This window comes from Rhododendron vialii, chromosome 8a (assembly GCF_030253575.1).
Source record: "Rhododendron vialii isolate Sample 1 chromosome 8a, ASM3025357v1".
Taxonomy (NCBI): domain Eukaryota; kingdom Viridiplantae; phylum Streptophyta; class Magnoliopsida; order Ericales; family Ericaceae; genus Rhododendron; species Rhododendron vialii.
In genome coordinates this window covers 13,926,962-13,946,906 of record NC_080564.1, presented here as the reverse complement: position 1 = coordinate 13,946,906, position 19,945 = coordinate 13,926,962, and the positions used below count along the sequence as shown (strand labels likewise).

The 19,945-nt window shown below is 38.8% G+C and overlaps 2 protein-coding genes across 4 annotated transcripts; both read right to left on the bottom strand.

Moving 5' to 3' along the window:
* Positions 1 to 233: 233 nt before the first annotated feature.
* LOC131298582 (GTPase ERA-like, chloroplastic) lies at positions 234 to 10,272 on the bottom strand. Its single transcript, XM_058324065.1, has 9 exons — positions 9,711 to 10,272; positions 7,025 to 7,170; positions 5,015 to 5,155; positions 4,817 to 4,930; positions 4,173 to 4,298; positions 3,183 to 3,281; positions 2,941 to 3,042; positions 2,179 to 2,259; positions 234 to 510 (listed from the first exon to the last, which is right to left on the bottom strand). Exons 1-9 carry the CDS (start codon positions 10,270 to 10,272, stop codon positions 424 to 426), a joined length of 1,458 nt encoding a protein of 485 aa, XP_058180048.1. The 3' UTR covers positions 234 to 423.
* Positions 10,273 to 11,226: 954 nt separating this feature from the next.
* On the bottom strand, positions 11,227 to 18,329 carry LOC131297915 (uncharacterized). 3 transcript variants are annotated; one of them, XM_058323119.1, is made up of 4 exons: positions 17,995 to 18,329; positions 15,027 to 15,730; positions 14,228 to 14,662; positions 11,227 to 11,715 (listed from the first exon to the last, which is right to left on the bottom strand). In XM_058323119.1, exons 2-4 carry the CDS (start codon positions 15,724 to 15,726, stop codon positions 11,537 to 11,539), a joined length of 1,314 nt encoding a protein of 437 aa, XP_058179102.1. In that variant the 5' UTR covers positions 15,727 to 15,730; positions 17,995 to 18,329; the 3' UTR covers positions 11,227 to 11,536. The 3 variants fall into 3 exon arrangements, with proteins under 3 accessions (XP_058179102.1, XP_058179103.1, XP_058179104.1); XM_058323120.1 differs by having other exon boundaries at positions 15,027 to 15,710; positions 17,995 to 18,278; XM_058323121.1 differs by having other exon boundaries at positions 15,027 to 15,680; positions 17,995 to 18,278.
* Between the last annotated feature and the right edge of the window lie 1,616 nt (positions 18,330 to 19,945).

Here is a 19,945-nt window from a genome sequence, read left to right as displayed (position 1 = left end):
CGCCTTGAAAAATGATCTTAACAGAGACTGGGCAACCATAAAAAGGAGACAGAAAACGAATAAATTCTAACACTGATTATAAACTTCCTCTTACAAACATCTAGATTTGACTAATACTCTGACTGGTTTTAGGTTAGTAAAGCATGCAAAACTAGTAGATCTCTGGCAATGATCATCGCGCACGCCTTGAAAAATGATCTTAACAGAGACTGGGCAACCATAAAAAGGAGACAGAAAACGAATAAATTCTAACACTGATTATAAACTTCCTCTTACAAACAGGAAGTAGAAATATTCCTGTTAGATACAATACAGTGCTCAAAATAAGATTGGGGAATACCTGGGTCCAGGTGCTGATGAAATCGATTACAGGCTCATGGGCTGTTACATCATCACACAGTTCATTTGGAATGCAGATATAGATTAAAAAACACGGATTTGGCCACCGTAGCCATAGTACTTCAGAAGCTCTTCATCTTGCCGCCAATTCTCTTTTACCTTCACTTCAATCTGTTCAATCAATGAATTCTAATTGGGTTAATACACACCAACTGAACTGCTTAGTTGGTTTGCCAGATAATCAGCAGTCTTACTCTAGATTATGTTATCGACGCTTCAAAATACATGAACAGCTGTCTCGGGAGTCTCAACACTTGGGTAAGCCCGTAAGGGTGTAAAGAAATCTATAATTGCACATTTACCAAGGAAACATATTTTGGTGTCAAAGTTTATTGCAGAAGTATTACTAAACTGTCATACTAGGCATGAGATGGTTTGACACCTGTAATTACCAGGCTACCAGCCGTAGAAAATAGAACTACACTATTAAAAACTATGGGTATCCTGCAATCTTCCTGTGTCTTTGACATGAAAATTGGATGGATCAGACACTTAGACTGTGAACGTATATTTAGGGTTTTGTATGCTCTCTTGTAATTTATATTATTTTAAGGGTAGTTTAGTCGTTTTCCTAATTAGGGTTTTATAGACTTGTAATCTTTCAAGCCTGGGTACCAAAGTAATAGGATGTATGTAAGCCTGAGCACACCCTCACTTCAAGAGCTAGCTTTTGGGGTTGAATTCTACCCAATACCGTGTAACATAGTATCAGAACTATGTACCAGGGATGGGTAGGGTGCATATCTCTGGCTTGCACGCGGCAGGTGTTGGCGAGTGAGCACGCTACGTGTGAGGGAGGGCATAAAGCGAAGTCTCACATCGCCTGGGTACCAAAGTAATAAGAAGTATACAGGCATGAGGGCACCCTAACTTCAAGACCATGCAACATGGTTTCAGAGTTGGGTACCAGAGATGGCTAGGGTGCATGACCCTGGCCTGCATGTGGCAGGTGCTGCCAAGTGAACACGTTGTGTGCATAGTTGTCAAAGGAGTGCCTTGAAGCGCGCTTAAGCGCCTTGACTGAGCCCAGGCGAGGCGCCTTCAATGAAGCGCAGGCGAGGCGCGCCTAGGCGAGAAAAGGCACTCCTCTTTCACCTCTTTCAATTTCAATCACAGCCATAGGATCAAAGCTAGGTTAGACATATTACTTTCACTCCTTCAGCCTTGATTTCGGTCCATCGTAAATCTCTCCTCTCGATCACTAGAAACGGAAATAGCACATGTATCATCTCAATCCTCTCTCTCGTCTCATCTCTTCTCTCTCGATCATCAGTCAATCTTTTCTTCGCTTATATAGTCTACATATCGTATACTGTTTATGACAACGAAAAAGTTTTTTTTTTAATGTTTTCATAATTATATAGGTGTGTATCTATTTGTGTGTACATATAATTAGACTGCATATCAAAACGAAAAAACCTTTTTTTGTAATGTTTTTAGAAACAGTACACTTTTTTTTGTTTTTTATTGTGTCTTAGGCTATATAGTATTAGTGTATGCTATTTTTCCTATTTTTTTCGCCTAGGTTTGCCTCTCGCCTAGGCCCCAAAAGCTCTGTGCACCTCTCGCCCTTAACAACTATGGCGGCACGTGAGGGAGGGGCTGAAGCGGAGTCCCACACTGCATCAATGCGGTATGTGTCACACAATCATCGGCCATACCTGACACCAATGCCGTATGTCACAAGGACTAAACTCTAAAGGAATGGAACCTGCATTAATTAGTAAGGATTGCATGACCTAGCTAAATAACAATTCGAGTGCAAAGATCAGTTGGTACCTCCAAAAAAACTTTCTTTTGCAAGAAATCTTCTATGTCCAGCCGAGCAGCAGTTGCTAGTTGTTTCAAAGCTTTCCCTTCCTGCAATAGCAGAATAACAGAAATATCAAACAACCAGACAAGCAACATGCAAAAGCACACCCAGGCACGCATGGTTCCTATCTTCCATTCTTTTTCAAACAACTTAAAATTTCTGCAATCCAGCAATCGTTCCCCCGTCAGGGAAATTGCACTGATTTCCCAGAAGATATTGATCAGTCTCTCCCCAAGTCGTACCTTGTCGAAGAATAAATGAGGATGTGTAATAAATTTTGAATCCAAGAAAAATATAAACCAAACCTAGATTCCTTTTATTTCAAGCATCTTTATTTAAAAATATAAAGGGCAGTATTTTAAATTCCAAACCAGTTGCTATATCTAACATTTACCCTCGACAAAATTTCGTTTGTTTTAAACGAAGCATCATTCTGAAATACGTAATACTCGCACTGAATGATTGCAGATGGCGTGTCTATTGTGTCATGTGGACCAAGCACACATTCGTCCAGTTGTTAAGAGCTGACAAAAGAAGCATGAACCACTACAGCTACCTGAAAGGCAGGGAGTTCTTAATATCTTAAGGCTCAATGACGAGGCCGCCTTCTGGCCATGCACCAACCAAAATTCAGAGGACCTATCTCGTTCCAATATTATTTCCCCTAGTACACTACATTTTGGGGTACTCCAGAGCAACAAACACCATTGAGCAAAGCTTCAACTCACCTTTCCGATGAGGATGATCTTTTGAGTGTGTTTCTCAACAAGAACCTCTACTTGGATAAAATCCTTTGCAGTTGGTCTAGACTTGTAGGCTACTACATTGACCTGTAAGAATCAGAGGTTGATAAACCTAATAATCATCAGAATTTCTTACCAACCCCGAGAAGCTTTTAGACATAAATCTTATACATAGTACGTATCCATGCGAGAGAAGCTAGAGTTCTGGGAAAATAACATCGATGTACCTGGCATGCATAAGGAACTTCATTTCGGTATTGCATAAAGATCTTCTCTCGAACAATTTCACCTACAAAAAACCTCTCTGGGTGCTCACTAACGATGTCCTGAAAGCACAAGGCAATGACGCATTCAGAAATAGACGTAGTACTAGTAACGAGAATCATCAAAAGAACCGGAGTACCTACATACAGCAATGTAAGAATGATTGCTATAACCAGCAGTCTGTGCTCTTACAAGCCTTTTAACTTATCACTCAACCTTAAATAGATGTAACGGAACCAAAATTCTAGGGTACTCTCAGTCATTACGGAACTTTTTGAGCAACATTTTATTACTTCCAACTGCAGGGTAACTATTAAGACATTCATGCCAGAGATCTAGGGAGGAAAAACTTATGATACCTCAAAGCTGATTCCAACATTTCTCACACACTGCTGATCAATAAAAAAAAAACTTCTCTCATGCACTTCAGCCTAAGAACAATATGAATTGGTAATAACCTCTGCCTCTAAAGGGTACCGCAGAATGTCACATAAATGGTAAAACAAGACTGAGCCATAGATAGCTAGACACAGTTGACGAGTGAGCATAATGACACAAGATCATGACAAACATAGCTTCCTTCTCCCATGTATTGACAAGAAAATGAAGAAGTTGACAGAGAGGAAAGGGAGGAGCTAGGATTCCTAACTTTGGGGTGGCGGGGAGAGAGATATAACAGAAAACGTAGTTCCGAAGAAATTCCCATGCAAATCCTAATTGTTCCTTGTTTCCCCGTTTCCAATTTAGTTTTAATGATCTCTCATCCATAGTTTTGCACAGTTGTCACTGCCTGCATTACATGGAGTCCAAACATCCAACACTACCAACTCACTTCCAACTATAGATGCATCATACATGGTTAGTACAGAATGATGACCATATATGAGGCAAAAGTACCATGAATCATTTTGGATGGAGAAGACAACAGGAAAAAACTTTAACCAGTTGTGTACCTTAGGATAATAAGCTGGCCCAAATGGAAGTTTTGAAAGTATCCAGTCCTTGACATCTTCCACCCCATGACCATATTTGGCACTCACTGGTATGACCTCATCAACATCAGTGGATTTCTCATACCACTACAAGGAAAATGGCAACTGCTTAGTATACAGTAAGAAACATAGAGTCAACACAAATAGAACACGAAGAGAGGTCTATCCAGTACCGAAAACTGGTCATGAGACCAACTGTATTCCTGATTGGTTCCATTCACTTAAAGAAACACCAACAAAAGTTCCAACTCTGGATCATAATTAACTGCCAGGTTTTAGTCATATCAATTTATAAGCGAGCTTCCAAATCCATGAGATGAAGGGAAAACAAAAAAAAAACTATTACTTCAACCTAAGGAAAAGTGTTGCCAAAAAATCTCAGCATGACAAACAACGGACAGGCACACCTACTATTGTTGTTAATTACAGAACCCACCAGATGGTTATGATGGAGAACCCAAAACAGAACTTGGGCCAGAGTGACAACAGGAACCTAGGAAATTGAGTACAGGATAACCACTTACCATTTGTATCACAATCAGACTAGAAAATAAGTATGCTTATTGATGCCAGAGATTAGTAGTTGATATTAAAAAAGTCCAAACCTCTATCTTCCTTGCAATTTCACCAGGTTTGATGAGGTCCTTCTTGTTCAAAACCAGCAAAGTAGGTGGTCTGTCTTTTAGGTTTCCCACGCCCTCTTCCAAGATATCATCTATCTAGAAAATAACAAACAGATAATTGAAAACAAAATTAAAAGAACATAATTTCTCCATCCAAATTTCCCAAATTGAATAACCAACCTTTTGTAGTGCCTTACAAGCGTCAACGACCACCAGGACACAGTCGGCATCGATGGCAGCGCTTCTGACATTCTTCATCATCATAGAGTCCAACTTGTGCATTTTCTTCTCAATTACTCCTGGTGTATCATACAGGATCATCTGCAGGAAAACCCCGAGAAGTGAAACATTTTAAAAGCATACCCGTCTTTGTACACATGCACAGTGCCACAAAGGGATTCAATTAAGTGAACATAAACACAAGATAAGTGATAAGCAAATACACAAAGAAATTCACTTACTGAAATAAGCAAATTAATAATCAATATCAGATGCTAAGTCAGTTTAAGAAGGAGATGGGTGCTGAACTGAAAAGAACTATCCTGCATTATAAGGATTTCACGTTTTGTTTCTGTCATGGAGTTTCCATGGAAAGAAAACAGAAGCCAAACAGCTACACTCCTGAACCTATTCCCACCAGGTGTCATGTCTAGCCAGATCAAGAAACCCAGCAATTCATACACACTGAACCAAATGAATATGGTACAAAAAAACGGCAAGCAAGTCCTGCTAAACATGCCTTAAAGCGCAACCCCTCTGGCTTCAAATCTGGAAGTAGGCCTTGTAGATCTAAATGCAAATTGTCTCTCTTCTAACTAAAAGCCCAGATACATCTAAGAAGGTACTGTGTCAACGTCGGACAACTGTTGGGCAGGCCCTGACACTGGTCAGAGAAATCCAAATATCCTATCAAGAGAATACTTAAGAAAAAGGTTCAGTCATAATGTTTAAATCCAATGGAAAACACATATGCATTTGGATATTCAAGACACATTGCCAACACTAAAGAATCACACTTTAAAACAATGAAAAATATCAATGATTATCATGTCGCCTAATAGGTAGGACAGTTCGAGGCTCAGAGCCCCTTTGTGATCTATATGAACCTCCATAACATAATAGAGGGTTTGTCACCTAACCGTTCCAGTTGAAGGGGGTAAAATGTTAGTAACCCCATAATTGATTTTGCTATGGCTTGTGAATTAAAGAATTTAGTTATTACAAAACAGTATATGAAATCACAATCAACACGGTTCAACACAGGAACAAGTACAAGAAAACTATCGTAAAAGAGTAAAGTCTGTGTAAATTGATTCGAACCAAATTTGATGTTTATTTCACCAAAACAACAATTGATAACTCATTTGTAAAAGTTATTCAATCTTAATTGATAACGGGAATTGGGAGGGGAGGAAATTGACTAACTTGTATTTTTGAATGGAGTTACACATTTCAACTCTAATTAATCTCTTGCAGGCTGTGGTAAGCAATCCTATTATTCCTTGTTTGGGATGAGAAAAAAACATAAAAGAATTAGAAGAGAATAAGAACCCAAGTAGCAAAAAATAGTATACCAATTTTGATCTATTAACTTGTGCATGAGCAGTAGACTATTTCTGCACTAAAAAACTCTATAGAATCATATGCTTGCTTTTCCTGAAAGAAAAAGGTAAAAAGGGTTCTACATTTGTCAGATGTGACATTCTCAAGACTTGCATGAATCTAATCATGGGTCAAATCATGAATCAATAGATCATCAGTTCATCACCAATTCTATTTTAAAACTGATTCAGCCAAGATTACCATGCCACCGACTTTGCAAGAATGTGAAAGGAATCATGAATCGTACAATTTCAAAGACAATGCTGACATGAAAGATATTTACGTTGAGAGAGAGAGAGAGAGAGAGAGAGAGAGGATCAGGACTACATGCCAAGTTCTAAAACAATTAACTAAAAAAATTCCACGATATCATCAGACGTCAGTGGTATCCTAGTGTGCCCTCTCTTTTTGCATCAGGAAACCATATTCTCCAGAACTGCATACTTGCCACTTTGTGTTCACTCTGCACGATTGGGCTCCTATTTTTTCCTCAATGTTATTGCTTTGTTGTAGTATGAGAGCCAACCAAGTATATAAAGAGCAACATACAATCAGCCACCAGCACATTTTACGTAGAAAATTTCCAACCTGATACTCTGGGGCAGAACAAAGACCAAGGATTCGATGTCTTGTGGTTTGAGCTTTATCTGTTACGATTGAGAGCTTTTGCCCTATCATTTGGTTTGAAAGTGTACTCTTTCCAACATTTGGCTTGCCAAGTACAGCCACATATCCTGCATTGTTGGCATCAAAGCTCAATAGCGACCTAAGCTTAGAATGAAAAGTTGAAGCAAGAATTGCAGGTTTCAGACTAATAGTGCACATTATATCTAAATACAATGGCCATCCCATTTCATTCCTTCAAGACTTGGGCACTTTGCAGTAAATATCTCCACAAAATAGCTCCAAGAATCAAATTTTATTTAGTCTAAAAACAAAATTGTAAGAAGACAAAACGACCAATATAGTGAAACCATCATGACAATCCAAAATGGGAATTTCAGAGCAGCCTTCTCACCGATATATCACATCTTCCCATTTTCTGGAACTTTTTTTCTTTGATAAGTAATTGAATATAGGGTTCTAAAAGTCAGTATAGGCAGGCGTCTACCGCCTACCCTAACTAGTCGCCCACCTAGGTCTCTAGGCGGTTGATTAGTCGGCCGCTAGGTGCTAGGCACCCCTCTTCCACCCGACTAACGTCTAGTGATTTTTAGAATGCATTAAATATATTAAAAACGATGCATTAAGGGAATGCCGCCCATATACAAAGAAAGGCTACAGACAAAAAAATGCCCTATACACTACCGTGAGAATAGAAAAGATCACACCAATCTATAAATTGGTAAAGAGAGGATTACATTCCCCATTCTCCCAACTATACAAGCTACTAACCAAAAAACTTTTGATCCAAACAAAGGATTATCCACCCCTTCAAAACATCTCAAAGTTCCTCTCCAACCATATTATTCACATCAAACAGAGAGGAATCATGGCCGCCCAAAATTTCGCCACACCACACATGCTCCCAAAATTTCACCCTTCTCCTGTCAACTACCTCCAAACGACTATATCTCACAAAACGAATCCCACCCTTTTATGATTCCACTCGAAAGCCCCACCTCGTACGGCAAACGCACAGTAAGAGAAGACCACTCTACCCACCCACAACCATACTTCGCAACCACCACCTTCCTCCACCATCTCTCCCTTTCACAAGCAAATCTTCAAAGTCATTTTCCAAGCTTATGGTCAAAAAGCTTTAACCTCCTCACTCCCATACCTCCCTTTCCAATAGGCACACAAACTATGACCCAATCAACTAAATGATATTTGAACTCTTCCCCCAAACCTCCCCAGAGAAAACCTCTTTGCAATTTCTCAAGTCTCTTTACAACTGAAGCCCATATCATACCAACCACTTGACTTGGTCATATAATACAAGCCTCAATGGATCACCCAAGGGGCATCAGTTAGCACCATGATACATGCCACAATATCTGAACCTAGATTCAAAGAGGAAGACATGCAACCTCCATTTAGCCCACCAATGGGAATGAGCCCAACAGCCGGCTCTCTGCTCCCCTAAGGCTCGTATTTTAGGGAGAGTTGACACCTAGTAAACGGCAGCATTGAAGACACACTAAGCAAGCTTAAATCTCTAGTTGACCACTCTCTACTACCATCTCTCCCTCTCCCTCTGTAAGGCTGCCCCAAGATCTCTCCTCCACCTCTGGTCATCTTGAGAGCCATTGTAGTGACTGCCATTCCCGAAAGGCTTGCTTCCGCCACCTTACATCCACAATAAGTTTTGGTTCCTCTCGTTTCCATGGACATTAGAGCACAGTTTGATTTTTCACCTCATATACATATTTCTATCATTCAATTAGGTAAAATGGAGTTTCCACACTAACATAGTGCTTTTTATGCACAAAATGAGTCTTATACGTGGTATTTTGATAAACACTACTACTTGAATATTTTAACCCCCGCCGTATCCCTAACGTATTATGTCGTATCCCTTGCATATATATCACGTATCCAAAACACATCCGAAATTAAAAGCATTTAATTTAAATACAGGATACTTATCGAATGATGGCCCGACCAAAAGTCACAGTGAGTCATCTTGCTGCCACGGTCAAGTCTAGGAAGAAGCATGCTTCCCTAGTGATTCCAAAGAAGTCATCTAAGAGGACTTCCAATTCCTCAAGGTTGAGAAACACAAATCAACTCCAAATTGCTACGTCCGGCCTATTGGTTTCGGGCTCATAATATTTGGTGGCACGCCTTAAGGGTGTATAAGGAGGATGGTGACAATGTTCACCCCATTACTCAATTGTATCAAGGTTCAAACGCGCAAATTTTTGCTTTGTCTCCCCTGATTTGATTTTGAGGTTTGAAGTTGAGCATGGCGAGTTCCCTTTTTCTTTCACTTCGTACAGACTTACGTTCTTCCAAAACTGGTGTTTGAAACTTGGGCCAGGGAGATTCTTTCCATGCTTAATCACGTAATTCTAAAGCATCATCTTCACGCATCAACCATTTACCCATCCACTATTTAGATTTTAATTTGCTTCTGAACCAATTATACTAGATAGGCCCTCCTATATCACCCTGTGAAAACGTTATACCGTGCAGTGCTTTCACATTGAGGCTAATTTGTACGTTCAACACCATCAAATGCAAAGAAGCAAACAAATACAAAAATGTTCAATAATAACTGCAACAAACAGACGAAATAGGCGAGAAAAGACAGAGGGGAGAAACGGACCGCTGCGATGATTAGGGTCGAGGTGGGCATTGACTTCGTCCATGTCGTAATCGTCGAGCAAGGCCAAGTTCCTGTCCGGCTTCTCACTCAACGAAAGGACGTTCGAATATGAGGATGACTCGTGGTCGGCCTCATCTTCGACGTCCTCCCCATCCAACGACGTCGTCCTCGCTGAAGCTTCAGCTTCGGCAGCTGGGTCAAAATCCTCGCCGTCGTCTTCATCTTGTTCCTCGTTCTCTTCTACTAGTGATAGAAGGGGCTTCTTTCTAATCTTCTTCCTACTAGTCTTAGCTCTCCTTGTACGACTGGTAAGGGTTGTATTGTTCCGGGGAGTAGCCTGAAGATGGAAGTGCGTGGTGCAACGACAGTAGGAAGAATAGGAATGGAGAGAAGGAGAATAGGAGGAGTAGATTATTGCAGACAAGTGGTGAAGATGGAGACCCCCCAGCTCCATTCCTTTGGTGCGAGAGCTTCTTTGGGATTCTGTATCCACCTCACTGTTATCCTCTTCGACAAGATTTCGATTCGAGTGTGTGTGACCCTTTCGGCGGGGCCAAGTCATATAGTAGGATTTTATCACTCCATGATTTTACTACTTCGCAAACGGACGATGGAATTGCGTTCAGAATATTTGCCAATTGAAGTGCGTGTGAGTAAGTTTACTCTTGCCCATTATTGATTCTTCATGACAAAAAGAATTTAAAAAGTAAAAAATTACGATCAAAATTTATTTTTTTGAATAAAGACAAAAAAAATTGACTTATTGATTTATTTTTGTCTTTATTCAAAAAAAATTAAGTTTTAATCGTAATTTTTTAATTTCTAGATTCGTCTCGTCACAAAAAAATAATAATAAAAAAAAACTAACAAATAAAAAAAATTAAATAAGTACTACAAAATATGACCGCTTCTGAAGCTTTCCTTGTTTAGGTATTTACATACAAGATACATCATGTATAATGTACTACCCAAGCCTAAAAGCAAATAAGAAAGGAGGAGTTGGGGCACGAAATTCACCTCCTCTTCAAAGTTGTATTGCTTTGGAACAATCAGGTGCCCTTCTACTAGTACATAATGCCGATAAAAAATAAAAATAAAAATACTAGTACATATTAAAAATTGGGCATAAAGAAGTAATTCTGGATATTAAAAGAAAAATTACCCAGAAACTTAGACATTTTTACAACCCAATGGGCTTTTGAAAGATGATATAAATAGAAAAACATGAAAACCTTGTGTTCGGTGCGTTTTTAACGGTTCTTCCCCAAACACTTTCATCCCGCATAGGAAAGGGAAGCAGTAAGCTCGTTTGCCTGTTTTGGCTAACTAATACTTTCGGCTTTTGAACTAGTCGGTCCAGTTCTCAAGGTTTGCTGGTTATGCAGCAGTTTTGCCCGTTTACTTCAGTTTCGTACACCAAACAGTTTTGGTAGGTGACTAGACCGAAATGATGGGCCAACAAACTAACCGCCCGGTCTGGCCCCTTTCCCATAACATCGTGGAGCTGATCCAAATGTATAAACAAAATTTGATGCATTCCTTGAGCTCCATTTAATTCCACAGAACCTTGACAGCCAAGCAGCACAGGAAAACCTGATTCTATATACAAAAAAAATGGACCATGTATATGATGGATTCATCACTTGGTAAGAGACCGCATTCAATTATTAAGCCGGACCTATACATCATCCTGGGAGGTGGAATATATTTATATATGCAACCCAGAAATGCAATACATTGTATTCACAATATGGCATATTCAACCTCTTGGTTGCTTATTGTTCTCCTACGATACCACCATTCAGCTGTCTACTATCGAGAGCTCTTCACTCCGCTGCAAAGTCTTGCTGAGGAGCAACGGATTTGCTGGTGGAAGATGATTGTCCTCCAGTCGAAAGGTAAGTCCATGCCAAGGCCCCAGTGCCAAGTGTAATTGCAGCAGCAATCGAACCCCACACCCAACTCTGCCTTCTCTTCCTTATTTGCCTAAGACGCCGTGACACCTCTACAACATGCAAAAAATAGGGGATCAATAAGATCGCAGCATCCATGATGCATGCAAAATAGCACCACACCCGTAAACATACACAGCACAAACAGTATGGTGGTAGAACTGCAGTAGACAAAACTTGCCTGACAGATAATAACAAATCCAAACGGGGCCCAAAAAATTGGTGGACGTTAACTAATGAAAAGCCTAAACACCTCAATAACCTGTGACATATTGAGGGCCTAAGACAATAGCAAGACCATCACTTCATGGGCACCATGACCAAGGTCTTAAATACCGCATCTGTTATGTTACCGTTAATGTTATTGGTATATGTCAGTATGCGCCAATACCAGTGTAATTTTAGGTATCATTTCAGATTTATCACGGCGAGAATTGCATATGACATACATATTCTGATGTATGGCTAAAAGCTTCAAAACATCCAATACAAATAGGTATCTTTATGTATTATTAAATTAAAATGGAACAGTATCCTCTCCAGACTCGACGGTCCTGTTCATCCCCTTTTGAGGTCTTTTCCAGGCATGTTTTAATAATCGGAACCGTTCATGTTTTAGAACTCGTCAAGAACATTGTCCATGAGAAAAATCATTTCGATCGGACAAAGTTAATATACCCCTCCTCCAAGAATTTCTCAACCCTCTGGTCCTTTTCCTAATTTAAATTTTAATATACCCCCCTCCAAGAATTTCTCAACCCTCTGATCCTTTTGTGGGATCTACATCATGCTTTTAATGGCTTAAGCAGTCTTCTTGTGGTTGGTATGAGCGATTTCAAGCTGTCATTCCACAGATTAGTTCTCAGCCCATTCCACAGGACTCCACCTAATTATTTATTAGTCACACATCTACTGGTCAGGTTCTTCTATTCTTATTAACTGGTGAGATGATCATTATTATTTCTGATTCTATAATAATTAGTGAGGTGAAAACTCCTTTGTTTCAAGCAGTGGCGAGTCCAGGAATTGTTGGATATGGGGTCATATACAAATATCGATATAATAATATATACTAATTAACAACTTACCATCTATTTTATAGAAAAATAAAGTTTCAAATATCATGTATACTTGTATGCTATACATACCAATGATTTGAAATCTCGCCAAGATAAAACTAAGAACCATAGGTATTAATTAAATGGATCCTAAATTAAGAACCTAGCAATACTATGAAGGTTTATATATTATGTCAACTTACATGGTAATATATTGTTACAGGATAGTTATTTGTTAGAATTTAGAACCATAAATCGTTAATTTTAACTAAATGAAATTGATCCCATAAAAAAGTCCAACTTGAACCCAAATCAATACATGTTAGAAGTTTTACGTGGTGCTTTATTGAGAGAGAGAGAGAGAGAGAGAGAGAGAGAGAGAGAGAGAGAGAGACTATAGTGGTGGGAAAATTATTTGGTGCTAACGTGTCATGGGTTCATACTCAATTTTTAGGGTGTCAACCTTTAGTCCATCAGTAAATTAAAGCACCATAATAGGATAGAATTTTTCTGCCACGGGGTCAAGTGACCCCACAGCTCATACCCTGGCATCACCACTGGTTTCACTTTCAAAAGCTTTAAAAGAAATATTTCAGTCATTTCCTTCTTTTCTCTGCATCGTGGTTTCCTTACCTCTTGACACAGTCCTAGTGTGCAAATGAAATCTTTCATTGTGCAAACTATAGATACTCCGATTAGGTCACAAAAGTTCTTTGTTTCAGATGATGTTTCTCTTCAAGATACTACAAAGGATCGTGAATAAGTAGGCTCTTAGGATTATCTCATTGTGTGACTTGTCTTGACGTTGCCTATGTAGTCCACATCATTCGGTTGTTTCTGCTCTTCGTTCTGCGCATTGCATTGGGCTGCTATATTAAGCATTTTGCACTATGTACAAGCTTCTACTTTTCAAGATTTACTGCTCTCTTCCACTTCAAAAACAACTCTTTGGGCTTACGCTAATGTTGGTTGGACAAGCGATTTCCCTGAGCAAAAGTCAATGGTGTATGCTAATGCTGAATAGTTGGATTTGATGGGTTCCATCAAGTACAAATGCTTCTCTTGAGGCTATCATGATGCCTTATTGAGATAATAATAGTGTAATTCAGGTTGCAACAATTGATACGATGCATATTGAGATCGATTGTCATTTCATTCGCCGTCATCTTCAACTAGACACTATTGATTCGCTGTTTGTTTCCTTCTTGTTGTAGCGGCTGATTTCTTCACCAAAACACACAATCTTGCTCAGTTTTGTTTTCTACATGGCAAACTCATGATGTTCTCTGCACTCAAATCCGGTGAACAAAGTATTTTAAGATTTCTGCTAATTGTTATTTTAAGGTAATTTACTTTTTGAACTGATTAGGGTTTGCTTATTCTTATGAAGATAGCCTGATTAGGGCTTGTATTCAGCACAAAGATAAGTTGAAAATGTAAAACTATCAGTAAAAGCAAGCTGCTTAGAAATGTAACATCCAATAAAGAAGAAATAAACATATCTTACCAACAGCTTCCTGGTTCCTTTGGGACATCTCCCGATTCACTGCCTCGTAGTAATGCAATTTGTCCCACAACCGAGCAATCTCGAAGTTCTTTGACTCTATGTGGGTTTCCATCTCCATCTCAACCTCAGCCTTTGCAGTACCCCTCCCAATGGAATGTGAAACAAACCGAGCAAGATAAACTTGACGGCATAGCTCCTCAACAGGATCAACACCCAATCGCTCATCCTCAGCTAAAGAAATAGGCTCTGCAGGTATCGTCAACCCTACAAAAGATAACTGTTGCCGAATCCTCAACCATTGGCTTCGCATATTATCCAGGGCTTCTTCTGCCTGCTTCCTATTTTCTATCTCCATTAATAAACTCAACCTTATTTCACGCAATTCACATTCAATATCAAGAGGAGGAGGCTGTCGTCCATTGTCAGAAGATAATTCTATGGATAGCAAGAAAAGCTAGTTAGCTACCAACATTGTAACAGGAGTTTAAAAGGTAAGATTGTGATGTAATTTGCCAATCCAAAAAAGAAAAAAAGAAAAAAATGTAATTCGTACTGCAATACCAGTAATGATTGTGACAGATAAAGCAGAAAGCTCATAGCATATGGAAAAAAAATTCTGCTAACTGATGAAGATAGAATTCAAATAAACCTACCATATAAAATGATGAGAAATACGAAGGCAGATGATTAAGAATTACAACTCTAGAAAAATGAAAATACCAGCAAAAAAAGGGGAAACCAAACATGTTTTTGCCAACATGATCCTGAAAAGACAATTCCAGAATTTTAGAAGGATTACCTTCCCAAGCATCATAAAACTCAGCAACTGGTGTAGTCTGATACAAAGACCGTTCCACCCCACTGTTACTATCTCCCTCAGTGTTGCTCTTAGCACTCATCGAGTCCTGCGGATCAAGGAAATCTTCAAGCTCTCCACCTTCTTCAACAGACTTCGCTGAACCATTTTGTACAGCTGAACCATTTTGTGCAGCTGAACTGCTGCTCAACTCACTAATTACAGGTTCCTCGGAAGAAATACCATTCACATGCTCTTGTTCTACAGGACAAGTAACACTGCAGGCAACATCCTCGGTCAAATCCGTCGTCTCCTTTCCAGCAACTTTTGTATTATCGCCAACCTTCTCTTCTTCAGGAGCCCGCTTGCGACCAGCAACATCATCGTCAGAGTAGCTCTTGAGAAGGCGTGGCCCACGCCGTTTGTGATCCACAATATACGGAGATGGAGCGAAGGAAGATGGAGAATCTGGAAGTGGAGTTGACTTAGGTGTGGCATACAGTGCCGGTTTTATCCTAGCCCAGTGATGCTTCTTATCCAGTGTTGTCCTTGTTGAAGTACTATTCCTCCTCTCCAGCTTTGAATTGATAGTATTATTTCTCCGGTCGAGTTTTGAGTCAGAAACATTCGTCACAGTTGTCATCGATTTTGCAGCTCCTGGTTCAATCAATCGATCCAAAGCTATTGCTGTAAATGTGGGCATGACTCTGCATCATCAAATAATCTAGCTAATTTAAAGAATGTTCATCTTACTCATCATGCGAGGGGGATTGTATGTATGAAAGCACACACAAAACATGTCACTCATTGAAAGAACCAATTACTTGAAATAAGAATAGTCATAACAACTCAACTTGTTTAGAAGTTGATTTTTTTTTTTTTTCTATTTGAGATCTGAGCAGCAAATATTCCTATTTAACGTTTTTCCCTTGATCTTCTAATATAAAGGCAAACCGCATACACCATTTAAACCAGACGACACACAGAATGGGGGGAAATGAGTAGGTAAGAAACTGAAGCTAATGAAAATCAAAATCTAATAACATTTATCCAAAAATAAAACCAGACTGTTCACTCAACATATTGGGAAAAACTCTAGCCAGCTGCTTAACCACTATACGAGACGAAAATCTATGCGTTAAGAACTACAACCAAATCAAAACTCGGTGCTCAATATTACCCGCAAGCTAAACAAAATAGTCCCTGACTTCCTCTAGATGGAACACCAATAAACTATCTTTTCATCCATCCAACTTGAATACAATAAAACTATAAAACTACGAGGTTCTAAGTTCCCTTTCCTCAGTCTTTGAATAGAAAGCAAACTGAACACGAAAGTTGAACACTTCAGCTCCGTTGGTTTTGAGGTAAAACAGTTTACGATGTAAAATATTCTTCTGGAAAAATAACTTTACCGAAAACAATCTTATCATTTTTATTTCAGATGTTTGGTTGACAATTCAAAAATAGTTTCCATTGAAATGGATCCAACCTTTTAAAAAGAAAATTGACTAGAGATGTTGTGGTTTTGCATAAACATAGCCACGAACACACCCTGATAAATATACTTTTAGACACACACACGTGTATATGGATATATGTAGCCAGGTATATACGTACAGAGAGAGAGAGAGAGAGTAAGTTTATGCAGGAACTTGGTAGTGTAAGAGAGATTACGTACACATGGTAGTTCCTGCAATTTTTGTCTGATATTGATCCCCATGGTTCTTGTTTGATATTGATCCCCATGGAAAGATTGGTGTGTGAGAATTTTGCTTTCTAGGGTTGAAAGGGAACAACGGAATTGATGAATTACTTACGGTCTCTTCACCCAAAAATGACTTACGGGGTTTCTTAACATTTTCACTCATACGATGGAAAACATTTTACATGTGAAATATTTTTTGCACTCTTTATCCAACCAAACAAGGGAAAATGGTAAACATTTTCCTGGAAAACATTTTATTCTGAAACAATTGGAGCCTTAAACTATAGGAATCACATAATAACAAGAAAAAAAATGGTTAGGGACCTAGGGTATTCAAAAAACATGGTTCCATAGATTTATATGTTTAAAACCTTCTATATCAAACCAATCACAGCATTCGAAGGAAACACTAACAACTCCAATCAAAAAAATTTATCACATTAGATGAGACCACTGAGAGAAAATGTACCGACTTAACACGACAAATCCGGGCTCGGATGCTGCAAGTTTTTCATTACTTATGATAAGAACAATGAAATAATGTGTTGCTAAATTCTGTTTCCTCTTCCTTAGAAAAGGCAAACTGAATATGACAGTTAACGCAGAGGAGGTAATGATAAGAAAAAAATGATTAAGCGTGAAGCTGACACAATTGAACTTCAAATTCAAATCCCGAAAAACCATTGACCCAAATCAAAACCCTAGACTCTTTGCTGACATATTAAAAGAGATTCAAGCCAATATGAAATGGAAACCTACAAGTTAAGACCTCCTCTAACTTAACCAAATCTCAATTCCCAAACAATAGTCCATACAGATGAAACCACCCATACACAATTAACTGAAATGAATATTAATTAAAGCAATTAACATGGGGTGTTGCTAATGCCAAAACAACTGTTTTTGAACAGAACCATATTTGAATAATTCAGTCGGTTTTATTGCTGCATCGGTTTGGTTAGGTTTTGATTTTTCAAAACGGGACAAGGCTTTTATGCACTATGTAGTACGTACAAGGTTTGAGATTATGCGTGAAACCGAAGCTAATGAAAAATCAAACACAAATCTCAAAAAAACACTTGATTCCAAAAATCAAAACCCTAGACTCTTCACTCGACACGCCAAACAAGATTCCAACCAGCTCGTTCGTCAATACAGGAGACGGAAATGCATAAGTCAAGGCCTCCTATAACCAAATCGAATCTCAGATGCTCAAATGAAGCCCTAACACCTGAATCTATGGTATCAAAAGGTGATGATTACCTTGAGAAGTGAAGGAGTCTGAGGTGGTGGCTGTTTCGGAGAAGGGCTAAACCGTCGAAGGATCGGAGGGAAATCGATGCGCGAAGACTGCCATCGTCGTCGTCGTCGTCGTCGTCGCCAGTGCAGAAGCACTTGTGTTTTACGATTCACGGCGACTTGCTCGGTTTTCCCAGACCCTTGGAAAAGGAACGACGCGACCTCGTGGTTTCCTTTTCTTTGGATGTATCGTGTAGGAGTAGCGAAATCCCTTTCCCTGTGGACGAACCGCCTTGCACCGCAAAATTTCGAAAAATTCCTTTTTCTAATCACGGGAAGTGTGTGGACCGCCGCTCTCAGCACCGTCGACTTAGCAGCAAAAGTCGAATTCACCCTCGAGCCTTCTACGAAAAAGATACGTATGAGGACCGACAGTTTGCATACCAATGGCGTACTGATGGTCATGCAGGGCCCACAACGAGCCTCGCATGAAAAATCCGAACCGTTTAATAATTTTTAAAAAAAAAACCACACGGACCACGTGTGAAATCAGCTCAATCCGACATATGTAAGTGCTCGATCCAATCTTTCCATTTTGTGAAAATTGGAAAAAATGGAAAGATTGGATGAAAAATGGGAAGCTTGGATCGAGCACTTACACATACTGGATTGATATGATTTTCAGCTACAAACACTTTGTTTTTTGTTTTAAAATTATTGAACGGCTCGGATTTTTCGTGCGGGACCCATATTGGGCCCCGCGTGGCCATCGGTACGCTGTCTGTACGGTAGCCATTAGTACCTATAGCAGTACTCATCCTTTTTTGGGTACACTATTTTGCAACACCGCATTGTGTGGAACTCACATCGGGGTTTAAATTAATCAGAGCTGCTCATTTTTTTAAATATTTTGTTAAGAATTTTTGTAAGAAATATGCTCAATCAAATATCGGTAAAGGCTTGATTGATTCTTTGCTTAATTTGCTATCAGAAAATTGAGGAAAGACATGATGATCAAGCCCTTATTGATATTCAACTGAAATGATTTTCTATAGAAATACATTTTGTGTATCCGAGATGGATTCCACAAAACACAATGCGCATTTGGTATACACCAAATGGTCTAAGTTTTACTCCCTTCATCCCATAAAGTTTGGCACTTTCACTATTCCAGCCTTATGAAAAAATTAACTATATCTTTTAATATATAATATTTTTTATAAGTAATATGGATCTTATTTGATAGATTTTAATTTGTTCTATTAAACAAAGTTCAAAAAATCGCCTAAAACATTATGGATTGAAAGATATATGCAATTTAAAAATGTCGCACATTCCTGAAAATACCAAACTTTATGTGTCACGCTCTCGATTTTTAACATAAATATAAGAGATTTTCCATAAATAAATCCTCACGATATTTCCTACGATACCCAAAAGATTACCGTATTCTCATTCCCACAACAATACTTTCAAGTTCACAAGGTTCCAAAATGTTATAACATCGGCTCCACGGCCGCAAATTAACAAAAGTATCAAATTTCAAAAGAGGATTAAGGATTACAATATTTCAAGTCAAAAGAATTACAATTTAGTTACAAATTGATCTTTCAAAAGAAATTTACAAAGATGAATGAGTAACTTCTTTAATTAGCTTTCGAAAATGATGTCCATACTCCAAGCACTCCACGCATGCAAGCTATGGTTCCGGATTAGTACCTGAAAATAATATAAGGCTTGAGCTATACTAGTCTAGTAGAAAAGTCTACACAAACTCTATATTTAAATGAGCTAAATGAAAGAACAAATGATGGAAAATCAAATGACAACGAAGGATGCGCAACTATCATGATAAAATGTCCCAATATCTCCAATCCTTCTTTTATTCAAACTCATAAGTCGTACTTGTTCAACTTGTGTCTCAATGTTTCGTATCATTTGTGTGTCTGAGCCGAAATTCCTGTCGGGCCAGTTA

Excerpts from the sequence above, each read along its gene's own strand:
- LOC131298582 (XM_058324065.1), bottom strand. The coding sequence starts at position 10,272 with ATGACTTGGCCCCGCCGAAAGGGTCACACACACTCGAATCGAAATCTT. Across the intron at positions 7,171-9,710 it reads CGACCCTAATCATCGCAGCG|GATATGTGGCTGTACTTGGC; the intron begins GTCCGTTTCTCC and ends CCAACAATGCAG. Across the intron at positions 511-2,178 it reads AAAAGAAAGTTTTTTTGGAG|ATTGAAGTGAAGGTAAAAGA; the intron begins GTACCAACTGAT and ends TTGATTGAACAG.
- LOC131297915 (XM_058323119.1), bottom strand. The coding sequence starts at position 15,726 with ATGCCCACATTTACAGCAATAGCTTTGGATCGATTGATTGAACCAGGA. Across the intron at positions 14,663-15,026 it reads GTTTTATGATGCTTGGGAAG|AATTATCTTCTGACAATGGA; the intron begins GTAATCCTTCTA and ends TGCTATCCATAG. Across the intron at positions 11,716-14,227 it reads AAGGAACCAGGAAGCTGTTG|AGGTGTCACGGCGTCTTAGG; the intron begins GTAAGATATGTT and ends TGCATGTTGTAG.